The sequence below is a fragment of the Desmodus rotundus genome, chromosome 10 (genome assembly GCF_022682495.2).
Source record: "Desmodus rotundus isolate HL8 chromosome 10, HLdesRot8A.1, whole genome shotgun sequence".
In the NCBI taxonomy this organism is placed as follows: Eukaryota; Metazoa; Chordata; class Mammalia; order Chiroptera; family Phyllostomidae; genus Desmodus; species Desmodus rotundus.
Window position 1 is genome coordinate 35,082,364 of NC_071396.1, and position 17,516 is coordinate 35,099,879.

The 17,516-nt window shown below is 51.3% G+C and overlaps 1 protein-coding gene across 3 annotated transcripts; it reads right to left on the minus strand.

Annotated features, from left to right (window-relative positions):
- Positions 1 to 2,408: 2,408 nt before the first annotated feature.
- On the minus strand, positions 2,409 to 8,801 carry ARPIN (actin related protein 2/3 complex inhibitor). Of its 3 annotated transcripts, none has more exons than XM_053913055.2 (7): positions 8,660 to 8,801; positions 6,950 to 7,025; positions 5,912 to 5,968; positions 5,607 to 5,739; positions 4,778 to 4,984; positions 4,266 to 4,429; positions 2,409 to 3,092 (listed from the first exon to the last, which is right to left on the minus strand). In XM_053913055.2, exons 3-7 carry the CDS (start codon positions 5,933 to 5,935, stop codon positions 3,084 to 3,086), a joined length of 537 nt encoding a protein of 178 aa, XP_053769030.1. In that variant the 5' UTR covers positions 5,936 to 5,968; positions 6,950 to 7,025; positions 8,660 to 8,801; the 3' UTR covers positions 2,409 to 3,083. The 3 variants fall into 3 exon arrangements, with proteins under 3 accessions (XP_053769030.1, XP_053769028.1, XP_053769029.1); XM_053913053.2 differs by lacking the exon at positions 8,660 to 8,801 and adding an exon at positions 8,288 to 8,506; XM_053913054.2 differs by lacking the exons at positions 5,912 to 5,968; positions 8,660 to 8,801 and adding an exon at positions 8,288 to 8,500.
- Between the last annotated feature and the right edge of the window lie 8,715 nt (positions 8,802 to 17,516).

Consider the following 17,516-nt stretch of genomic DNA (forward strand, 5'->3'; position numbering starts at 1 on the left):
AAAAGGTACCTACGACCCCAAATTGGTAACATTTTTGTTTTTGCTTTTTTCACTTAATGACTCAGTCGGGGTGAAGTGGAGCAAGTCCCTATATTGTAGATAGAGCTGCAGACTGGAATCATCTATCCAGATGACTGGCAATATGTACCAAAAGCCTTTTAAATATACAGAATATTAGATCCAGCATTTAGTTTTAGAATGTATAATAAAACGATGTGTGAAAAGATTCGCCTATAAGAACGCACATCGCAGGAGAGTTGTAACGGGGAAAAATGGAAAGCAAACTAATTCCAGAATGAGAAATTGGTTCTCAGATGCATTGATCCACAGGCATCTGACGAATGTTAAGTCGGTGTTGAAAATCAAGTAGGGAAACGTTTATGGTATAAGGCAACGTGTCATGACCTATCTGTAAGTGAAAAGGTTACACAGTATGTACGGGAACACCGCACGTTGTGAAAATTGTTAGTAGATGCACCAAACCATGAATCCCTGTGTGAGGTGGAGTGGCGGCATCAGGGTATCAGCATAAGCAGCTGGAACCGCAGTGCCCTGATTCAAGCCCTGGCGCTGCTGGCCGCCTGGGTGCCTTGGGCCAGTGTCGACATTTGTAAAACTGTCGTAATGTCAGTCTATTTTGCTTGAAGAAGAAAATGTGTTTGGGCAACTGTTATGAATACAAAAAGGACCTGCAAGCCCTTGGGGCAATACGTGGCATACCTGAGAGCTACCTAAGTGATTTTTTAAAAGAGAGTAGATTTATTTTTCTTTTTAAAAAATTTCTAAAATAAATATGTATTACTCTTACAGCCCATTTTTAAAAAACTTTTTCTTTGTTGATTTGAGAGAGAGAGAGAAACGATGATTTGTTGTTCCACCTCCTTATTCATTGGGGGCTTCTTGTGTGCTCCCTGCCAGAGAGCAAACCTGCACCTTGGCGTATCCAGAAGATGCTCTAACCCACTGAGCTACCCGGCCAGGGCTAGCCAGGGATTTTTAATTTAAAAAAAAATCCAAAGGCAGTAAATATGCATGGATACTTGACAAAATGTTTTAAATGTTGAAAAAGAATATCAAAGAAAATTCTAAAACAGAAGACTAGGGGTACCTAGCACTACAAATTGACTTCATAGGGAGACCTATTGAAATATAATGGATAATTTAAGTGTAAAATAATTTAATATGTGATGTAGGAGACATCATGACTTGACAGTGAGGGGGAAAATTCAGTGAACATGTTGAGATAACTGGTTAGCAATCTGAAATCAAGCAATTTAGTTATCTCACTTCGTATCCTCCTGCAAAGTACAGGCAGAGTGGATTAAAGAGTTAAATATAAAACCAGATAATAACCAAAACGGAAGAAAATGAAGTTGAGTAACATCTGAAAACAGAATATCTTAGAAACAATAAAAAATCACAAAAAGCCCTGGCTGGTGCGACTCAGTGGGTTGAGCCCTGGCCTGCAAACTTGAGAAGTTGCTGGTTTGATTCCCAGTCAGGGCACATGCCTGGGTTGCAGGCCAGGTCCCCAGTAGGGGGCGTGCAAGAGGCAAATGATCGATCCCTGTATCTCTCACACATTAATGTTTCTCTCCCTCTCTTTCTCCCTCCCTTTTCCTCTCTCTAAAAAATAAATAAATAAAAAGAACTAATTAATTACCCCCAAATTGGACAATGGAGCTATGAAATGGTAGTCAATCTTAAAAACAGTGGTTATGAAGACCAGGCACCCACATGAAAAGGGATTACATAACCACTGAAAAAGGATTTTCCTGCTGGGTTGTTTGAGTGTGCACCAGATGCACCAAGGTTGCAGGTCAATCCCCGGTCAGAGCGCATACAGGAAGCAACCAATGAATGCATCAATACTTGGAACAACAAATCGATGCTTCTCTCTCCCTCTTTCTCCCTTCCTCTCTCTCTAAAATCAATAATACATTAAAAAAAAAAAAAAAAAGGACGTGGACTTTGAACTAGGACTGCTGGGGCTCTCTCCTCTATCTACGTACCATCAATGGAGCCTCAGAGCTTCAGTCTCTGGACCAAAACGGGGATGATAATACCACGCACGCACCTCATGGGGTTGCCGTGGTGACTAAGTTAGCTGTTGCAAGTTCTCGGCACAAGTACTGGCACCAGGAAGCACTCAACAGTAAGTGGCTATCACTCTCATCATGAAAAGCACCCAGGACATGTTTGACACATTAGGGGACTTGGTTGTTAGGTCACCACCCACCCTTTTCCCAAGGCAAGCAAGATCCACATGCCACCAAGTCCCTACCTATTCTTAGGACATGTAAATTTCAATTCCAGATCTCTTCACAGAAATGGTTTCCTGCTTATAGGGATCTTGCTTGGCCGGAGGACTGTTTTATGTTGACAAGAACCCAGTCTGTGTAGAGGAGTCCTTTTCTGAAAATTTACTCATTTATTTAAAAAAAAAAAGGTCTCAGGATACAAAACAACAACAAAAAGGTATCTAAAACGTGGCCTGGCTGAGTGCAAGTGCGTCTGAGAGATGGGGACCCGCCAGCCGCATCTGAGCACAGCATCACCAGGAAAGCAGCCAGAGAGGTCCAGAGGCAGGAGCCCCCCAGGTGGCAGAGAACCAGAAGCAGCTTCAGGGAAAGAAAAGGGGACACGGGACAGGGAGGACTGCGCAGGAGAGCAGAGACTGCAGCACGGAGCACCGGGATGGGGGCAGGTGTGGAAGGAAAGCGGGAGACCTAAGGAGGCCACTAGCTTCTCCTCGAGACCAAGCCCAGTTCCTCTAAGTGCCCTGGGACACTCGCTCACCACCTGCCTCCAAGAATGAGGCTGCTGTCAGGAAAATATCTAGGCAGGCCAAACTCACATTCAGGGAGGGACCCTCCATGAGCCACAGCATCTCGCCCCACAGCTAACATCGTGGGCGTGGATTTGATCCTAGCAAGGCCAGTTCAAAGCCTGCTCCAGGGTGCCGGAGGGAAGAACCAGGTAAGGCCAAGGGGGCTGCTTCCTTGAGCTCTAGACTGAAAGTGGATGGAGGAAATTCTCAACAGCACCGATGTGCCTCGGGGATGCCGCATCTCCCAGGAGCCTCAGTCGTCCTGGGGAGAAAGTAAACAGACGGGAATAGAGTGTGTTTCAGAGAAGTTGTCAAGTCATCGGACAACTAGGGTTCGGCTGCGTGGCACCAGTGGGGCCCTCAGCCGCCTGCCTAGGCCTCCCCTCTTGAGAGGTGGCCCAGGGGGCATGCCTGGCATCTCCAGGTGTCAGTCCAACCCTCACTTTGGTTCACAGGCCGGCGCTCAATCCACTGAGCCTTTTATTTTTTAAATACTTTTATTTTACAAGAGAGGGGAAGAGGGAGAAAAAGAGGAAAACATCAATGTGTGGTTGCTTCTCACACACCCCTACTGGGGACCTGGCCTGCAAACCAGGCATGTGCCCTGATCGGGAATCAAACTGGCAACCCTTTGGTTCACAGGCCAGCACTCAATCTACTGAGCCACACCAGTCAGGGTGAAGCCTCACTTTATTAAGACACAAGGGAATCCAGACCCTCTGCTCTCCCGGCCCCTGCTTTCTCCGGCCAAGGTCATCCTCAGCATCACCTCGATAAATAGCCCATTTTTCTGTGACTTGGTTTTCAAATGTTCAATTTGGGGCCTTTTGACATCAATTCAAATCTTGAGGTGAAATATACTTATCAGAAAAACATATCAACTGGGAGTAGGCTTAGGTCAACAAGGGGGCTGACCCATAGCAAAAAAACAAAAACCAAAAAACAAAAAAAATGTACTAAGGATGAAGCCATCCATCTCCCAGCCACTCTGGGCAGGGAGCTCAGAACAAAGGAGAAAACAACACTCTTCGTTTGCTTCGCTGCCTCAGCGTGGCTAATGCCGTCACCTGACGTGACACTGTTTGGAGACTTGATATGAAGCCACATTGGTCCCCTCTGCCGTCCATTCTTTCTGGCCCTTGCTTTTATAAATCTCTGGGGCTTTCTTGTAGATTGGTACAGGTCAGACCCACTGAAAAGAAAGGTCCTAGATCATCCGCCTTCACACCTTGAAGGAACTTTCCTGCTAATACACCCTCAGGAACGCCCTGGAATTCCTCCAGGGCCAGGGGCGGAGAGGGGTGGGGCGTTAAGTTTATGCTGCGCTCTCCTGCTCTCCTTGTCCTGCACGCAACCACCACCACTACGAATTTTAACTCCTGCCAAGAGACAAACCGCGCCAATGCCAGGCCCATGGCCATCGCCCTTGACCTACCCACTCTGCGTCCTCGGCCCCATCCCCCTGCTCGCGGGTCTCCACCGTGGCCGCCTGAGAAGACTTCTGGGCCATGATGTTGTCCGTCCAGGATGCCCCTGTCTGTCTGTCACCGGCGAAATTACACTTGGTCACTGTCCCAGCCTCAAGTTTGGCTAACGAATCTGAAAGAAGGGAAGAAGCTGAGTGGCTTCTCTCCCTGTGGTAGAAACATAGCGGGGCTGGCCCATTCTGCTGGGGTCCCTCAGGCCTGGGTTAAGCCATTGTTCCCTTCAGGCCTGGGCGTGGACCTCCAGGAGACCCAGGGTGGGACCCCCAGGAACCATGGGATTGGGCAGCACCCCAGGATCTAGGGTGCCTCAGGCACCCATCCAGGGACTTAGGAATAAATCTCAAGGAGTTATGTTCCTGTGGAGGCCAGACCTGGTCTGTGCCCATGAGTTCTAAGCAGCAGGGGTCGGAAAGCCTCAGCCAGGGGGCCAGGAGCCCACAGTGAGGGCTGCGCTGCTCACCCAGGAATGGGCCGTCGCCTCGAGTTTTCAGCCGTACCCCAACCCCCAGCTCCAGCTCCAGCGCCTCCATCTCTGACTCAGGCATCCAGAACGCCACAGTCTGCTCGGGCGTGAGGCTCTCTGTCAGGGCCAGCAGCTCGGGCTTGTTCACCAGCGCCTTCAGGGCCTCATGCGTGAGTCTGTCCGTCTCGCCCTTGGCGTCCACCTCTGCAGGCACACAGCACAAGAGGGTCAGTCCCAAGGCGACAGTGGCACCCAGGGAGGGCTTCAGCCGCCAGGTGCGGGCTGTGCGTCTTCCACACTCACAACCCACTGAAGGTAGGATGAGAGCCCACCCTTCCCGGGCTCATCCAGGGGCAGAGGCAGTCCAGGCGTGGGCTCTGGGCTTGGCTCACGGTGGAAGCTCATTACATGTTCTGAGAATTAACAAGCCACAAAGAACACACATGGACGCCACGACAGAGGCGTGGATGGATCCCCGCGCCCACTCCAAACACGGGGGCAAACAGCAGAGGTCCTTCTACCACCAAAAACAGGAAGACAAATGAAGTCCCGAAGGGCCCAAGCACCAAATGAGAACTTTGGCAGGAATGTGGAGGCCAGCAGGGCCCTGGCCTGGGCTCTGCACAAAGGCAATCAGAGCCCCGAGCCAGGTTTGTGGACAATTCTGCCAGGCTGAGCTGGGGCACTGGGACCCTCTGAGTGAATGGGACACAGGAGGAGTCCCTCCAGGGCTGAAAAGACACTTTCTAGGGGCCAAGAGACCCCTGGAGACAAAGGCAGGCGACAGTGTGGGTGGGACGGAGTGGGGAAGGGCGGAGGCACCTACTGTAGGACGACAGGAGGAAACCCGTGTTCACCTTCCTGGTGGCGCTGAAGTTGGGCTCGATTTCATTCCCCTTGGGGTCGAACCTGCGGCGATGGATGAGACTAGGCCGGACATACAGCACATAGTAGCGCTCCTGGGGGGCGGGCAGAGAGAGTGAGGGGCCCCACCCTCCAAGACACACACACACACACACATGCCCACCAGGCTGCATGCAGCCCTCCCCAACCTCACTCTCTACCCCGGAACCCCCCACCTGGGCTCCAAAGATATTCAAGCCGCACAGATCCCAGGACACAGCAAAGCACCTGCCACCTCCTGCTCCCACCCATGCGCACGTGCAGGTCCAGGTCCACCGTGGTGACCTGATTTATAAAAACGCAACATTCCAGAATGTGTGGCCACACAGAGTCTTGTCAACAGATGAGCGAGCCCTGGCCGGGTTGCTCAGTGGGTTAGAGCGTCGCCCCCCTCCCCCCACGCCAAGGTTGCAGGTTCGATCCCTGGGCAGGGCACATACAAGGAACAAGGAATAAGTGCATCAACAAGTGGAACAACAAATCGATGTTTCTCTCTCATTCTCTTTCTCCCTTCCTCTCTCTAAGATCAATTAAAAAAAAAAAGATGAGCGAACCCACACCAAGAGATCTGCCACTTTGCAAACAAAGTCGCTTCAAAGCTCCTTCTCACAGCCAACTCCACTGGTGCTTTTAAAGTAATTCAACTCCAGAAAATTCAAAGTACCCAGGACTTCCTGGGAACCGAACTGAGACCCAGAAAGGGGAAGGTCACTGCTGACCCTGCACCCACACAGGCCGATACCCCTTGTCCTTCAGGACGAGCCGCGGGGACCACCAGACCAGGGGACAGGAGACTGAGCCCACCGCCCTTTCAGAATACTCACCCGTCCTGCCCACCCCAGCAAGGCACCCCGCGCCCTAGGTCTGTTCCATCTGAAGGCCACAGGACCTCTAGCAGCCCCCCTGGCAGCCACAGCCTTTGTCCCCGACCACTCACCTCACCCCTTCCTGCTGTCAACCCTCCCAGTCTCCACCCCAAACACACCACTTGGTCCAAGGCCTGGTCTGTCTTCTCAGCAGGAGCCAGACCCTCCCATCTGTCTGCAGCCTCACACGCTGCATGTGACCCCTCCCTTTCCACTCGGCGGCCCCTTTAGGCCGCTAATCTCCCAACCCACCTGCTCAGGGAGCCCCTCGAGAAAGAGCTGGACCCCAAGGCTTGTCAGTGGCTCAGCCAAGCAAAGGGACAGGCCTTGGTGGGTGGGGACCGTGAGGCCAGTGTCTGTTCCTGTGGGTGCCCCACCCCTCACCTTCCTGCATCCTCACCTTCCTGCCATTGGCGTCCAAGATGCTGTGCCGAGACACTTCGACCAATTCTCCCTCCAGCAGGACACCGTTCCCCCTGGGGATGAGAGCAGAAGGAGGGGTCCGGGGTCCGCTGGCTCTGCCAGTCCTCAGGGAAGAGCCACCACTTCGGTGGCCCGTGTCAGAGTATGCACTGGGACGGAGTGACTCCTATGCGTATCTCCTGTTCCCCGGACCCCTCTTGGAGCCCAGTCCTGAGCAGCCCCCTTCTCTGCACTTCCCACAGGGAGCCTCCGTTCCTGGGAGGGTCCCAAAGGCTGGGGCACTGCCCTGGGGGTGGGGTGGGAGGGCAGCTGGTCAGGCTGCAAGACCAGGCTGAGGCCCCTCCTGCAGGGAGTCCTCTGACCAGAGCCTCCATGTTCTTATCTGCAACATGGGAGGGCGACAGCCGCCTCACTCTGCTTCTGTGAGGGTGACAGAGGATCAGGTGCATGAAGGTGTTTGGTAAACTAGTCAGTGTTTAATACACGTAACAGATTTTAGTTATTTAACCGAATGAGGAGGGGTGTCTGCATTGCTACAAAGTATCTTTCCTTCCCCCATTTTAAAGCACTTTCCTATTCCTGTTTGTCAGAGCGCCAGGAGAGGGGGAGAAGCCCACACCCTAAGATCACAGCTCCCCCCACCCCCCACTGAGAGGAGCTGGGCCCCACATCCTGGTTCCAGTTTTCATGAAAGCAGAACCTGTGGCCTTCCTTTCTTGAAACCACAGAAATGGGAGAAGAGTGGGGACATCCCGTGACAACTGGCTGTACCTACGTGCTCCTAGTCACCCCCTCAAGCCTCACGCCGTCAGTGTTAGTAATCGCAAATGAAGCGGTCCACAAGCTCTCCCAACCTCCTGTCCCTGGCGGCAGGCCTGGCCCTCCCACCCCACTGGCCACCCGCCCCTCAGCCCTATCACCCGCTTCCGGGCACAGCCTGACACTGTCCCTTCTTGGGGAGGGGAGTAGTGCACCTCGTGCCAGTGGCGGCAGTTTACAGCTCCAGGGGTGGGGTGGAGACAAAGGCCCCGAGAGCCGAGCTCTGTCCTTTGAACCCTGTTTGGGGGTGGAGACCTAACCCACTCCCAAGGGTCTGGGGAGGGAAGACAGAAGGGGCGTTTGAAGACATCCATCGGTGTCTCAGTAGATGCAACCCCCCGGGCTCCAGGGCGAGGGAAGCGCTGGGGGCGCTCTGGAACCGCCCGCCATTCCTCCCACCCGCACCCCGGCCGGCGCCCCAGCCGGCTCCAGGCGCCCGGGTTCCAATCTGGGCGCCAGGCTGGGCGGAGGGACGGCGAGGGACTGGCCGGGTTACCCCTGGTGGGCGGCGGGCTCCCAGGCCGCGCTCAGCCGTGCGCTCCGCACCGCCTTGTTCCGGAGCGCGCTGTCCTGGTAGATGCGGCTCATTCTCCGCAGGCCGCTGGGCCGGGACCCGGGACACCGCAAGGGGACGCGCAGGGGAGACGCGCCAGCGCGGGGACCGGGAATCCGGCTACAGATCCGGGAAGGGCGCGGTGGCCCCGGAGTTCCTGGGCGGGACTTAAAGGGACCGAGCCTTGTTCTGGCCCGCAGGACCCGTGGAGGGAGGGGGCTTCCGGGAAGACCCTGGGCTGGGGTTTTAGCACTTCCAACGCTTGCTCTCCCTCTTCCTATTACCGGACGGAGACCCCTGCCCCAACATACGCACAGAGGAGAAACTGCGGCCCAGAGATCCTGTAGGATCAGCTCTGAGAAAATGGGCTTCCAGAGAACAGGAATGGAAAACAGGGAAAAGCCTCTGGGGAGGGCCCACGATGAACACGGAAGCTGCTCTTCTGCTCCCTCCGAAGTCCTTCAGTGACTGTGTCCGATGTCCCTGTGACAGAGACACGTCCCTATTCTTGGGTGTCAGATCAGGGACTTACCATGGTGTGGAATCCCCAGACAGTGAAACTCCTATAATGCCATAGCAAAAATAAATAAATAAATACAATAAAATAGCTTGATTCAAAAATGGACGAAGACACCGAAAAGATATTTCTGCCAAGAAGACATCAAATGGCCAGCAGTGTATGACAGGCAGCTCAACATCACTCATCATCAGAGAAAGGCAACCCCAAACCGCAATGGGTTATCACCTCATGCCTGTCTTCGGAATGGCCGTGGTAAACACGACAAGGGTTAGCAGGGACGCAGAGAAAGGCAACCTCGTGCACTGTTGGTGGGAGTGTAAGCTGGCGCGGCCACCGTGGAAAACAGTACAGAAGTATCTCAGCAAATGAAGAACGGAACTACCTTCTGGTCTGGCGATCTCCCTGTTGGGTGTTTATTCAAAGGAATAGCGATCAGGACCTCGAAGGGGGTGCTGCACTCCTGTTTCTCGCTGCGTCTTTCACAATAGCCAAGCCACGCATGGGAGCCGCCTAGACAGCCATCGGGGAGTGTGCGGATTAAAAAAAAAATAGGTGCTCTAAGCATACAATGGGATACTATTATTCAGCCTAAAAAAGAAGGAAACCCGGCCAAATGGAAGAACATGGATGAACTTGGTAGTGGGAGAAACTAGTCACAGAAGGACAAATACCGCACACACTCGTTTGCATAAGGAATCGAGAATGGTCAAACCCAGAGAAGCAGAGTGTAGAGTGGAGGGTGCCAGGGGCCGGGGGCTGGGGACAGTCAAAGGGAGCAAAGGTTCAGGTAGACGAGGCAAATGAGGCCTAGGCAGCCACCCTACGGCATCATGGGTGTGGTTCACAGTATCGTGTCAGGTGCTTAAAAGTTTACCAGGAGGGCTGACGTTATGGCATAAACTCCGGTGAGGGTTTCATGAGTGTTTACTTGTCTCCAGACTCATCAGGGTGTCCACTTTGAATATGCACAACTTTCCGTACATCAGTCATACATCAATAAAGTGCTTTTAAAAAACAAACTAAAAAAGCTTCCCAGGCTGGCCATCACCACAGGGCTGGGGTTCCCCCTCCGTGTACCCCCTGGGGGGCCATCTTCCCCCTGAAATGGGGCCAAATCATTGCTGTCTGACATAGTAATCACAAGCCACAGGTGGCTAGTTAAACTTAAATTTTAATTAAACTTTCCCCCATCTGCACTTTAGCAGACCCGGCGCTGGCCAGGAGCAGCCCCAGCCAGTGTGACTCAGTTGGAGTGTCGTGCAGAAAGTTCAGGTCTCGGGAAAGGGCACATGCGTAGGTTGTGGGTTCAGTCCCCTTGAGAGGCAACCAACCAGTGCTTCTCTCTCTCTCCTTCCCCTCCCCTCTCTCTAAAATCCATAAGCATGTCCTCGGGTGAAGGATAAAAACGTTACCTAATTAAATAACAAGCAAATCCTTTTGAAAAGGTTCTGATAATTATTTCCTGAAAACCATGAATCATCATGGGTATAAAACAGAACTTCCTTAGACTTTCTCACACCTATTTGCAGATTACTGCTGTCTCTCTTTTAAATTACAAACCACCAGGTACAAGAGAGGGGCTGTGGGCCCCTCTGTTCCATGCACGGGGTCGAAGAGCCCCAACAATGTGTCACCTGGGCACACGGCTGTGCCACATTTTCACAGCTAAGGCACTTGGGGGGCCGTCAGTTATGGTCACTGTCGCTTTTTGCGTGGAATTCTTCATCTCATGTCACATGACGGTGGGGTGGGTCTGAGCGAAGGATACATGTAGTTCGGGTTTCAGGGAGTAGGTTTACCTGGTCTCTAGTCTCTTTCACCTACAATTCCATCTTTGAGAGGCAGGGCACAGTGGAGGTGTGTCCTGCAGTGCCCGGCGTGGAGGCGGTGTGTGGACTGGAGAAGGAACAAGGAGGGAAACATAAACAGCCAGCCACTGGTGCCAAAAATCCTTCCGCTTCATCAGACAGGTCAAATTCTAAGTGGGAGATTTGGTTCTCATTGAACTGTGTCAAAATCGAAGCTCTTCCCAGAACGTTCTTGCTAAAGCTGTATGTATAATTATAAACACATCAACATTTACTTCTCTCCCTTTTTAAAGATTTTATTAATTTATTTTTAGAGAGAGGGGAAGGGAAGGAGAAAAACATCAATGTGTGGTTGCCTCTTGCGCGCCCCCTACTGGGGACCTGGCCTGCAGCCCAGGCATGTGCCCCGACTGGGAATCGAACTGGCAATGCTTTGGTTTGCAGGCCTGTGCTCAATCCACTGAGCTACACCAGCCAGGGCTTATTCTCCTTTTTTGATGGGCACTGGGCAACATAGAATTCATCAGCACCCCAGCAAGGCACAGATACAGAAGCAGAAAACAAAGGAGGAGCTCACATGTGTGCAGAGCCTGAGGTTTCATGCACCAAATCACATCGTTGCTTATCTGACACATTTTATCTTGACCAAGCCTGATGGTTCCAGAACTAGAGTGCCCCATCACCACAAACTCAGTCAATGACCCGAAGGGAACACACACATCCCCCCCATACACACACACAGCAGCGAGCCAAAGACCCAAAACAAAGGAAGCACTCAGGAGAGAAAGCGTAACGTAAAATAAGATGCCAGAATCAGAACGAAACCTATCCATCATGTGGCATCAATAAATGCAAATGGGGCCAGCTTTGTTTGCAGAGAAAATTTGTCATACGTCTTTGCGTCAGACATCACTTCATGCCACATCAGAGCCCGTCCTCCTCACAGGGCCTGTGACATATCCTGTTCCAGCCTCTGCGTGGGTGCGACCCACTCTGCTTGGGCTCCAACTGTCTGCCTGCAGAGGCAGAAGCAATCTCATGGCCACGCCACACCACGGGCCCCCTAAGACAGCTGGTCCCCAGGGTGCTCCTTACGGTGAGGATAGGACTGTGAAATTGCACTGCCTATTGTTCCGATGGCAAAAAGGACGTTATTGCTAACAGTAACTGGGTGGTGATAAGCGTGGGTTCACAGCATCACAATTGCTCAGGTGTCGTCACTGGTGGCTGGGGGTGGGGTGCCAGGGAAATGGAGCTGGAAACGGAGAGCCTGCAGCATTTGATTTGTACGGGCGGGCGCCACGATAATGGCAACAAGTGTAGAGTAAGCTGCCATTTATTAACAACACAGGAAACCTTACTAAAAAGTGAATGATAGGAAAGCCCTGGCTGGGTAGCTCAGTTGGTTAGAGCGCCGTCCCCGTATGCCAAGGCTGCACGGTCAATTCCTGGTCAGGGCACATACAAGAATCAACCAGTAGCCCTACCTGGTGTGTCTCAGTGGATTGAGTGTTGGCCTGCAAATCAAAGGGTCGCTGGTTTGATCCCCAGTCAGGGCACATGCCTGGGTTGCAGGCCAGGACCCCTGTTGGGGGCGTGCGAGAGGCAACCACACATGGATGTCTCTCTCCCTTTTCTCTCCCTCTCTTCCTCCCTCCCTTGCCCTCTTTAAAAGAATCAACCAGTGAATGCATCAGTAAGTGGAACAGCAAAGTGATGTCTGTCTGTCTCTGTCTCTCTCCCCCTCTCCCTCAAAGATAGGATCAAGGCAGCTAACAACCAACTTAGGGACAGACAGACTCCGTGGGAGTGTGTGGCAGCTGCAGTGCAAACTGCACAAAGTCAGGCTCAGCCGCTGACGGGAAGGGAGACAGAGCTGTCACAGGAGGCTGACTGTGCAGCTGTGACAGACGTCCTGCACATTCGGCCCCCACCCCCTCCCCGGGGAATGACTAGGACCCTGGGACAGGGACATTGGGTGGGTGGATGAGCCTCAAAACCTTGAACTCCAAACTCCCCTGAACTCTCCTGGCCAGCACAAGCAGCCCCTCCTCTGCTTGGTGGACCGTGTGGGGACCTCCCTGGAAGCAGATGACTTTGCAAGATGTCTTTTGCCTAAGACCTGCCTCCATCACCACGCATGGCACCCAGACCAATAATTAGAATAGGTTCTCACTACAACCTAGAAGATCAGGTTACACACCCAAGGAACCAGGAATCGACAACAACACGCTTCCAGGGTGTGGATCAAGGAAAGCCCTGGGGCAGTGGATCTGAGGTGAAGGGCTGGGGAATGAACGGGAGGCTGACTGCAGAGAGTATGTGGACAGGGGGCACCCCGCTGCGAGATGATATTCAATACTCCCCAGATCGGGAATATTTGGAGAATAAGTGTGACAGTGTTGCTGGTGTGCACTTTACAGTTAGGCCTGTGATGGCTGTGTGTCTACTGAACATCTACAGACATTGTTTCTTGTCATTATTCCCAAAACCAGGGGTGTCCAACCCGTGGCTCGAGGGCCACACGTGGCCCAGGATGGCTATGAACGCGGCCTAACATAAAATCGTAAATCTACTTAAAACATCATGAGATTTTTTTGTTTTCATTAATGTTTGTGTATTTAATGTGTGGCCCAAGATAACTCCTCTTCTTCCCATGTGGCCCAGAGATGCCAAAAGGTCGGACACCTCTGCACAGGACAGTGTAACAACTATTTACATGGCATTTACATTGTATTAGGTATTCTACGTAATCCAGAGATGCCTTAGAGTAGACAGGAGGAGGTGCATGGGTTATATGCAGACACCATGCCATTTTATATAAAGGACTTGAGCACCCTCAGATTTGGGTGTCTGTGGGGGGAGTCTTGGACCCATCGCCCTCCACCACCCAGGGATGACTGCATTAATCGAGCGCGTCTTTTATGTCGGGAACTGTCCTAGGTGCTGGAGGAATCGTGGTAAATAGAACAGCTCAGGTTCGAGCTGTCAGGAAACTTACATCCTGGTCGTGGAGAGGGGCAGTGAAGAAATAAGACAACCCAGAAATGAGACCATCTCTGATGGTGGTAGATGCAAGGAAGGAAGCAGAACAAAGACACTGGTCAGTGGCACATAAGATGCAAGGACACTGCTTCAGAACAGGGGGACAGGGAAGACTTCTCTCAAGGTGCCATTCGAGTTGTGGCAGCAAGGAGGAAGAATAAAAGACCAGAGGCAGGAAAGAACTTAGAGCACCACGGGGCTGCAGCGATGGCAAGTCCCGCCTGTGGAGCGAGCTGGACAGATGACATCTGAGCAGCAGGCAGGGCTCAGAATTCGTATTTTACTCTGAAAACATGTTCTCAGGCCCTGGCCGGTGTGGCTCACTTGGTTGGAGCATCATCCCATAAAGCAGAAGGTGGCAGGTTCAATTCCTGATCAGGGCACCTGCCTAGGTTGTGGGTTTGGTCCCCAGGCAGGCTGCATGTGAGAGGCAGCCGATTGATGTCTCTCTCTCTCTCTCCCCCCTCCCTCCATCCCTTCCTCTCTCTCTCTCAAGTTAATAAGTATGTCCTCCGGTGAGGATAAAAAAATAAAATAAAGACATTCTCAGATGTACATAAATGCATTTCTTCCTGCATAACGTGCTCGTTTAGGTTCATAATATTTCTGGGAGGATAAACAAGAAGCTGATCCCAGTGTCCTCAGGGATTGGAGCCCCAGGTGTGTGTGGGGGGAGTGGGGGGGACGGGAAGCAGACTTTTATAGTGTATCTTTTTATACTGTTTGATATTTTCACCATGTACATGAATTACTTTTTTCAATTAAAAACTAGTTAATTTTTTCAACTGTGGAAACATCTTAATATTCAGTCTCAGTTGTAATCAGAGAAATGCAAATGAAACCATCATGGAAATAACATATTTTTTTAAGGAAAGACTTAAAAACTAATAAAGCTCCTAGCTGATGGACGAGGATATAAGAAAAGGAGCTCCTGAATTGTTTGTATGTTTTATTCATGAAAATGCGCACGTACGTAAGCCGCGTGGTGCAGGCTTATTGGATATGAGCTCATTTTCATTCATCTCTGAGTGCTCCTCCTGACCCCTCCCAATTTGTCACATTCAGAAGTAAGTGCATTTCTAAAAGGTTATTGGAGATGCCACCTTTGTCAAATCCTTTAAAAAAATAAAAACGGTGGCGACTCTAGCTGCAAATATTTATTCTGGCCCGCTCCTCTGTCCACGTAGGAGCATGGTGTTTTCATTTCTTTGTAGTTCCACGAGATTTTCCAGTAACTGACAGGGTAAGTTCCCCTTTGTCACTCTTCTTAATTGGACATGGATTTTCATTCCTGCACTTATTTGTAAAATATATTTATTTATTTTTTAGAGAGAGGGGAAGGGAGGGAGAAAGAGAGGGAGAGAAACATCAGTGTGCCGTTGCCTCTCATGTGCCCCCTACTGGGGACCTGGCCCGCAACCCAGGCAACATGTGCCCTGACTGGGAATCGAACTGGCAACCTTTTGGTTCATAGGCCGGCACTTGATCCAGAGCCACACCAGCGAAGGCAAGAGTGTTCTCTTTCAACAGATGGATCTCTGCTTGCTTACCCTGCGCAACTACTTTGCCCAGGGCACCTGAAGCCTTCCCCGTCTCTAGGAAAGGATTCAACCTGTTCTTCTCTGCACGAGATGTCCCCACACTGGGCACAGATCTGCCAAGAGGCAGCTGGGGCATCAGAGGCACTGAGACTCCCAAGAAATAAAGAATGAGTGAAATAGTTCAATACTGCATGCACAGTCTGGGGTCATGAAGAAATGGGCAGTATTAAATGGAATCATTCGGGAACTACCTTAGAAAGGCTCTGCTGTTCTATTTTGTATTTGATGGCTGGTGTCTTAGAGATATCCCTCAACTTTTCCCTGCACACCATCACACCTGGACCGGATATTGGGAAACAGGGAAAAATGACCATTTCCCACCTTTTGTCCACCAGCCCAGGCATCCACATCCTATTTCAGCTGGTTTGAGAAGAACGAGGAGCCTCAGGAATCCATGTGATATTTGCTCTCTTCGGCTTTGTTTTAGATCTTCGCACGCACTGTAGAAAACTTGGAAAATACAGAGGAGCCCAAAGAAGTAAAACCACCCAGAATCCTCCATTCAAAGTAACTGTTGTCGACGTGTCAGTGCGTTGCCTTCTATTTTTATATGGATATCACTGAGATCTTCCACATTTATTTCCTAATTTCCACTTACTGCATAATTAACAGCCCCTAAAGGTCATTTGAATACCTGGGTAAAATTATATTCTGCGCACATGGGATGACTTGCTAAACTGTTCTCCTACTGCAGTACACTGAAGCTGTCTCCACGCTTTCCTTTCTACAAACAGAGCGGGTCTCAAAGTGCAACGCAACTGTGTGTAGAGTGTGACTCTTTCATTTGTCCTGGTCTTCTCCTGTCCTCGTCTCTGGCTAGGGTGGGAAAAACAAAGTTACCTTTAAAGTCTTAGTCTTTTGCAATAATCCTTACAGGCAAGGCTGTGTCTCTCTAGGAAATGAAGGTGAGTCTTCCGCTCCTGTCCAGGTGGCAACTGGGGTGCGAAGAGGGGAGGAGTGTGGCCTCTGGGACCCCCCGGGCGGGAGTGGGAAGGAGACTCAGGGCCTTTGGCTGTGGCTTTGCTCAGGTCCCTTCTGAACCTGGGGTGGTGTCATGTCATGGCAATCCCCTCCGGCAACTCCATGGCTCACTCCCAGCTACCTCAGGGTGCCATCCACCCAAGGGGACGCGGCGGGGGCTTGGGCACAGGAACCCCGACCCCTCCACCTGTGACCGGGCGGCCTCCTCCAGGGGTTCCAAATGGGAAGAGACGCCAAAGCCTCTCCGTCACAGGCATTACTAGGTTACTAGCTTATGTGACGGGGTCTCATTTCTCCCTGACTTGCTTTCCTTCTCCTCCTTCACTTGCCCCAGTGCTCTGCCACACGACCATCCAATGACCGCTAGCAAGCCTGTGGCCTGCCTTCCAGGGCGGGGAGGATGGCCTTCTCGGCTTTAGGGGGAAGGGGCCCCACAGACTGAGTCCTCTGGGCTTGGCTATTCACATGCTATAGCAGAGGCCTGCAAGTGTGCCTGGGACCCCATGAAAATAATTGAAAAGGTCTTCTTTTAAGACAGACACCCACTTTGCAAGGCTGATGATGTCTTGCCGCATAATTCTGTTTTGAATGTCAGAAGACGGGTATTAATTCCTTCTTTCTCTCTTCATTCTTTCGACAATTTTGCACTTCACTGAAATGAACGCCATCAGTCATCGGAGGCACTGTTATTTTAGGTGCTCCCAAGGGCTGGGGTGGGAGGGAAGCAAGCTGCCAATTAAGTCAGGAACAATGCTTTCTTATCACTTAAAATTTTGGTTTGTACTTAGTGAAAGAGTTCTTTTCAGACGTATTCAGACATATATTTTTTATCATATCTCGCTCTTGTGCACAGGTAAAAAGGGGAAAACAGAAGCGAAAATGGCTTGGAAGGTGTTCCTAAAACTTCTTTACTGAAGAGGCTGCTGCGGAAAAATTATTCTTTTCAACCCAGAGCTGCGGAAGGTCAAGTTTTTCTGCACAGTGTGGTCGGGGCGTCCAGTTGCTGGCTGGGTTCTCAGTAGAGGCACGTGCAGGGGTTGTGGGCTTGAGCAAGAAGCAACCCATCAATGTTTCTCTCTCCCACGGATGTTTCTCTCCCTCTCTTTCTCCCCCCCACAAATAAATAAATAAAATCTTAAAAAAAAAAAAAAAGAGTTGTTGACACAGGATCTCTTAGCCCAGAGATTAAAAAAGAGATCTGCCACCACCTCTGGGAT

What these genes read in the sequence shown, in the direction of transcription:
- ARPIN (XM_053913053.2), bottom strand. Translation starts at nt 8,379, where the DNA reads ATGAGCCGCATCTACCAGGACAGCGCGCTCCGGAACAAGGCGGTGCGG. An exon ending in TGGACGCCAATGGCAGGAAG is followed by an intron (nt 5,969 to 6,949) that starts GTGAGGATGCAG and finishes TTTATAAATCAG; the next exon opens with GTCACCACGGTGGACCTGGA. An exon ending in TTTCCTCCTGTCGTCCTACA is followed by an intron (nt 4,985 to 5,606) that starts GTAGGTGCCTCC and finishes GTGTGCCTGCAG; the next exon opens with AGGTGGACGCCAAGGGCGAG.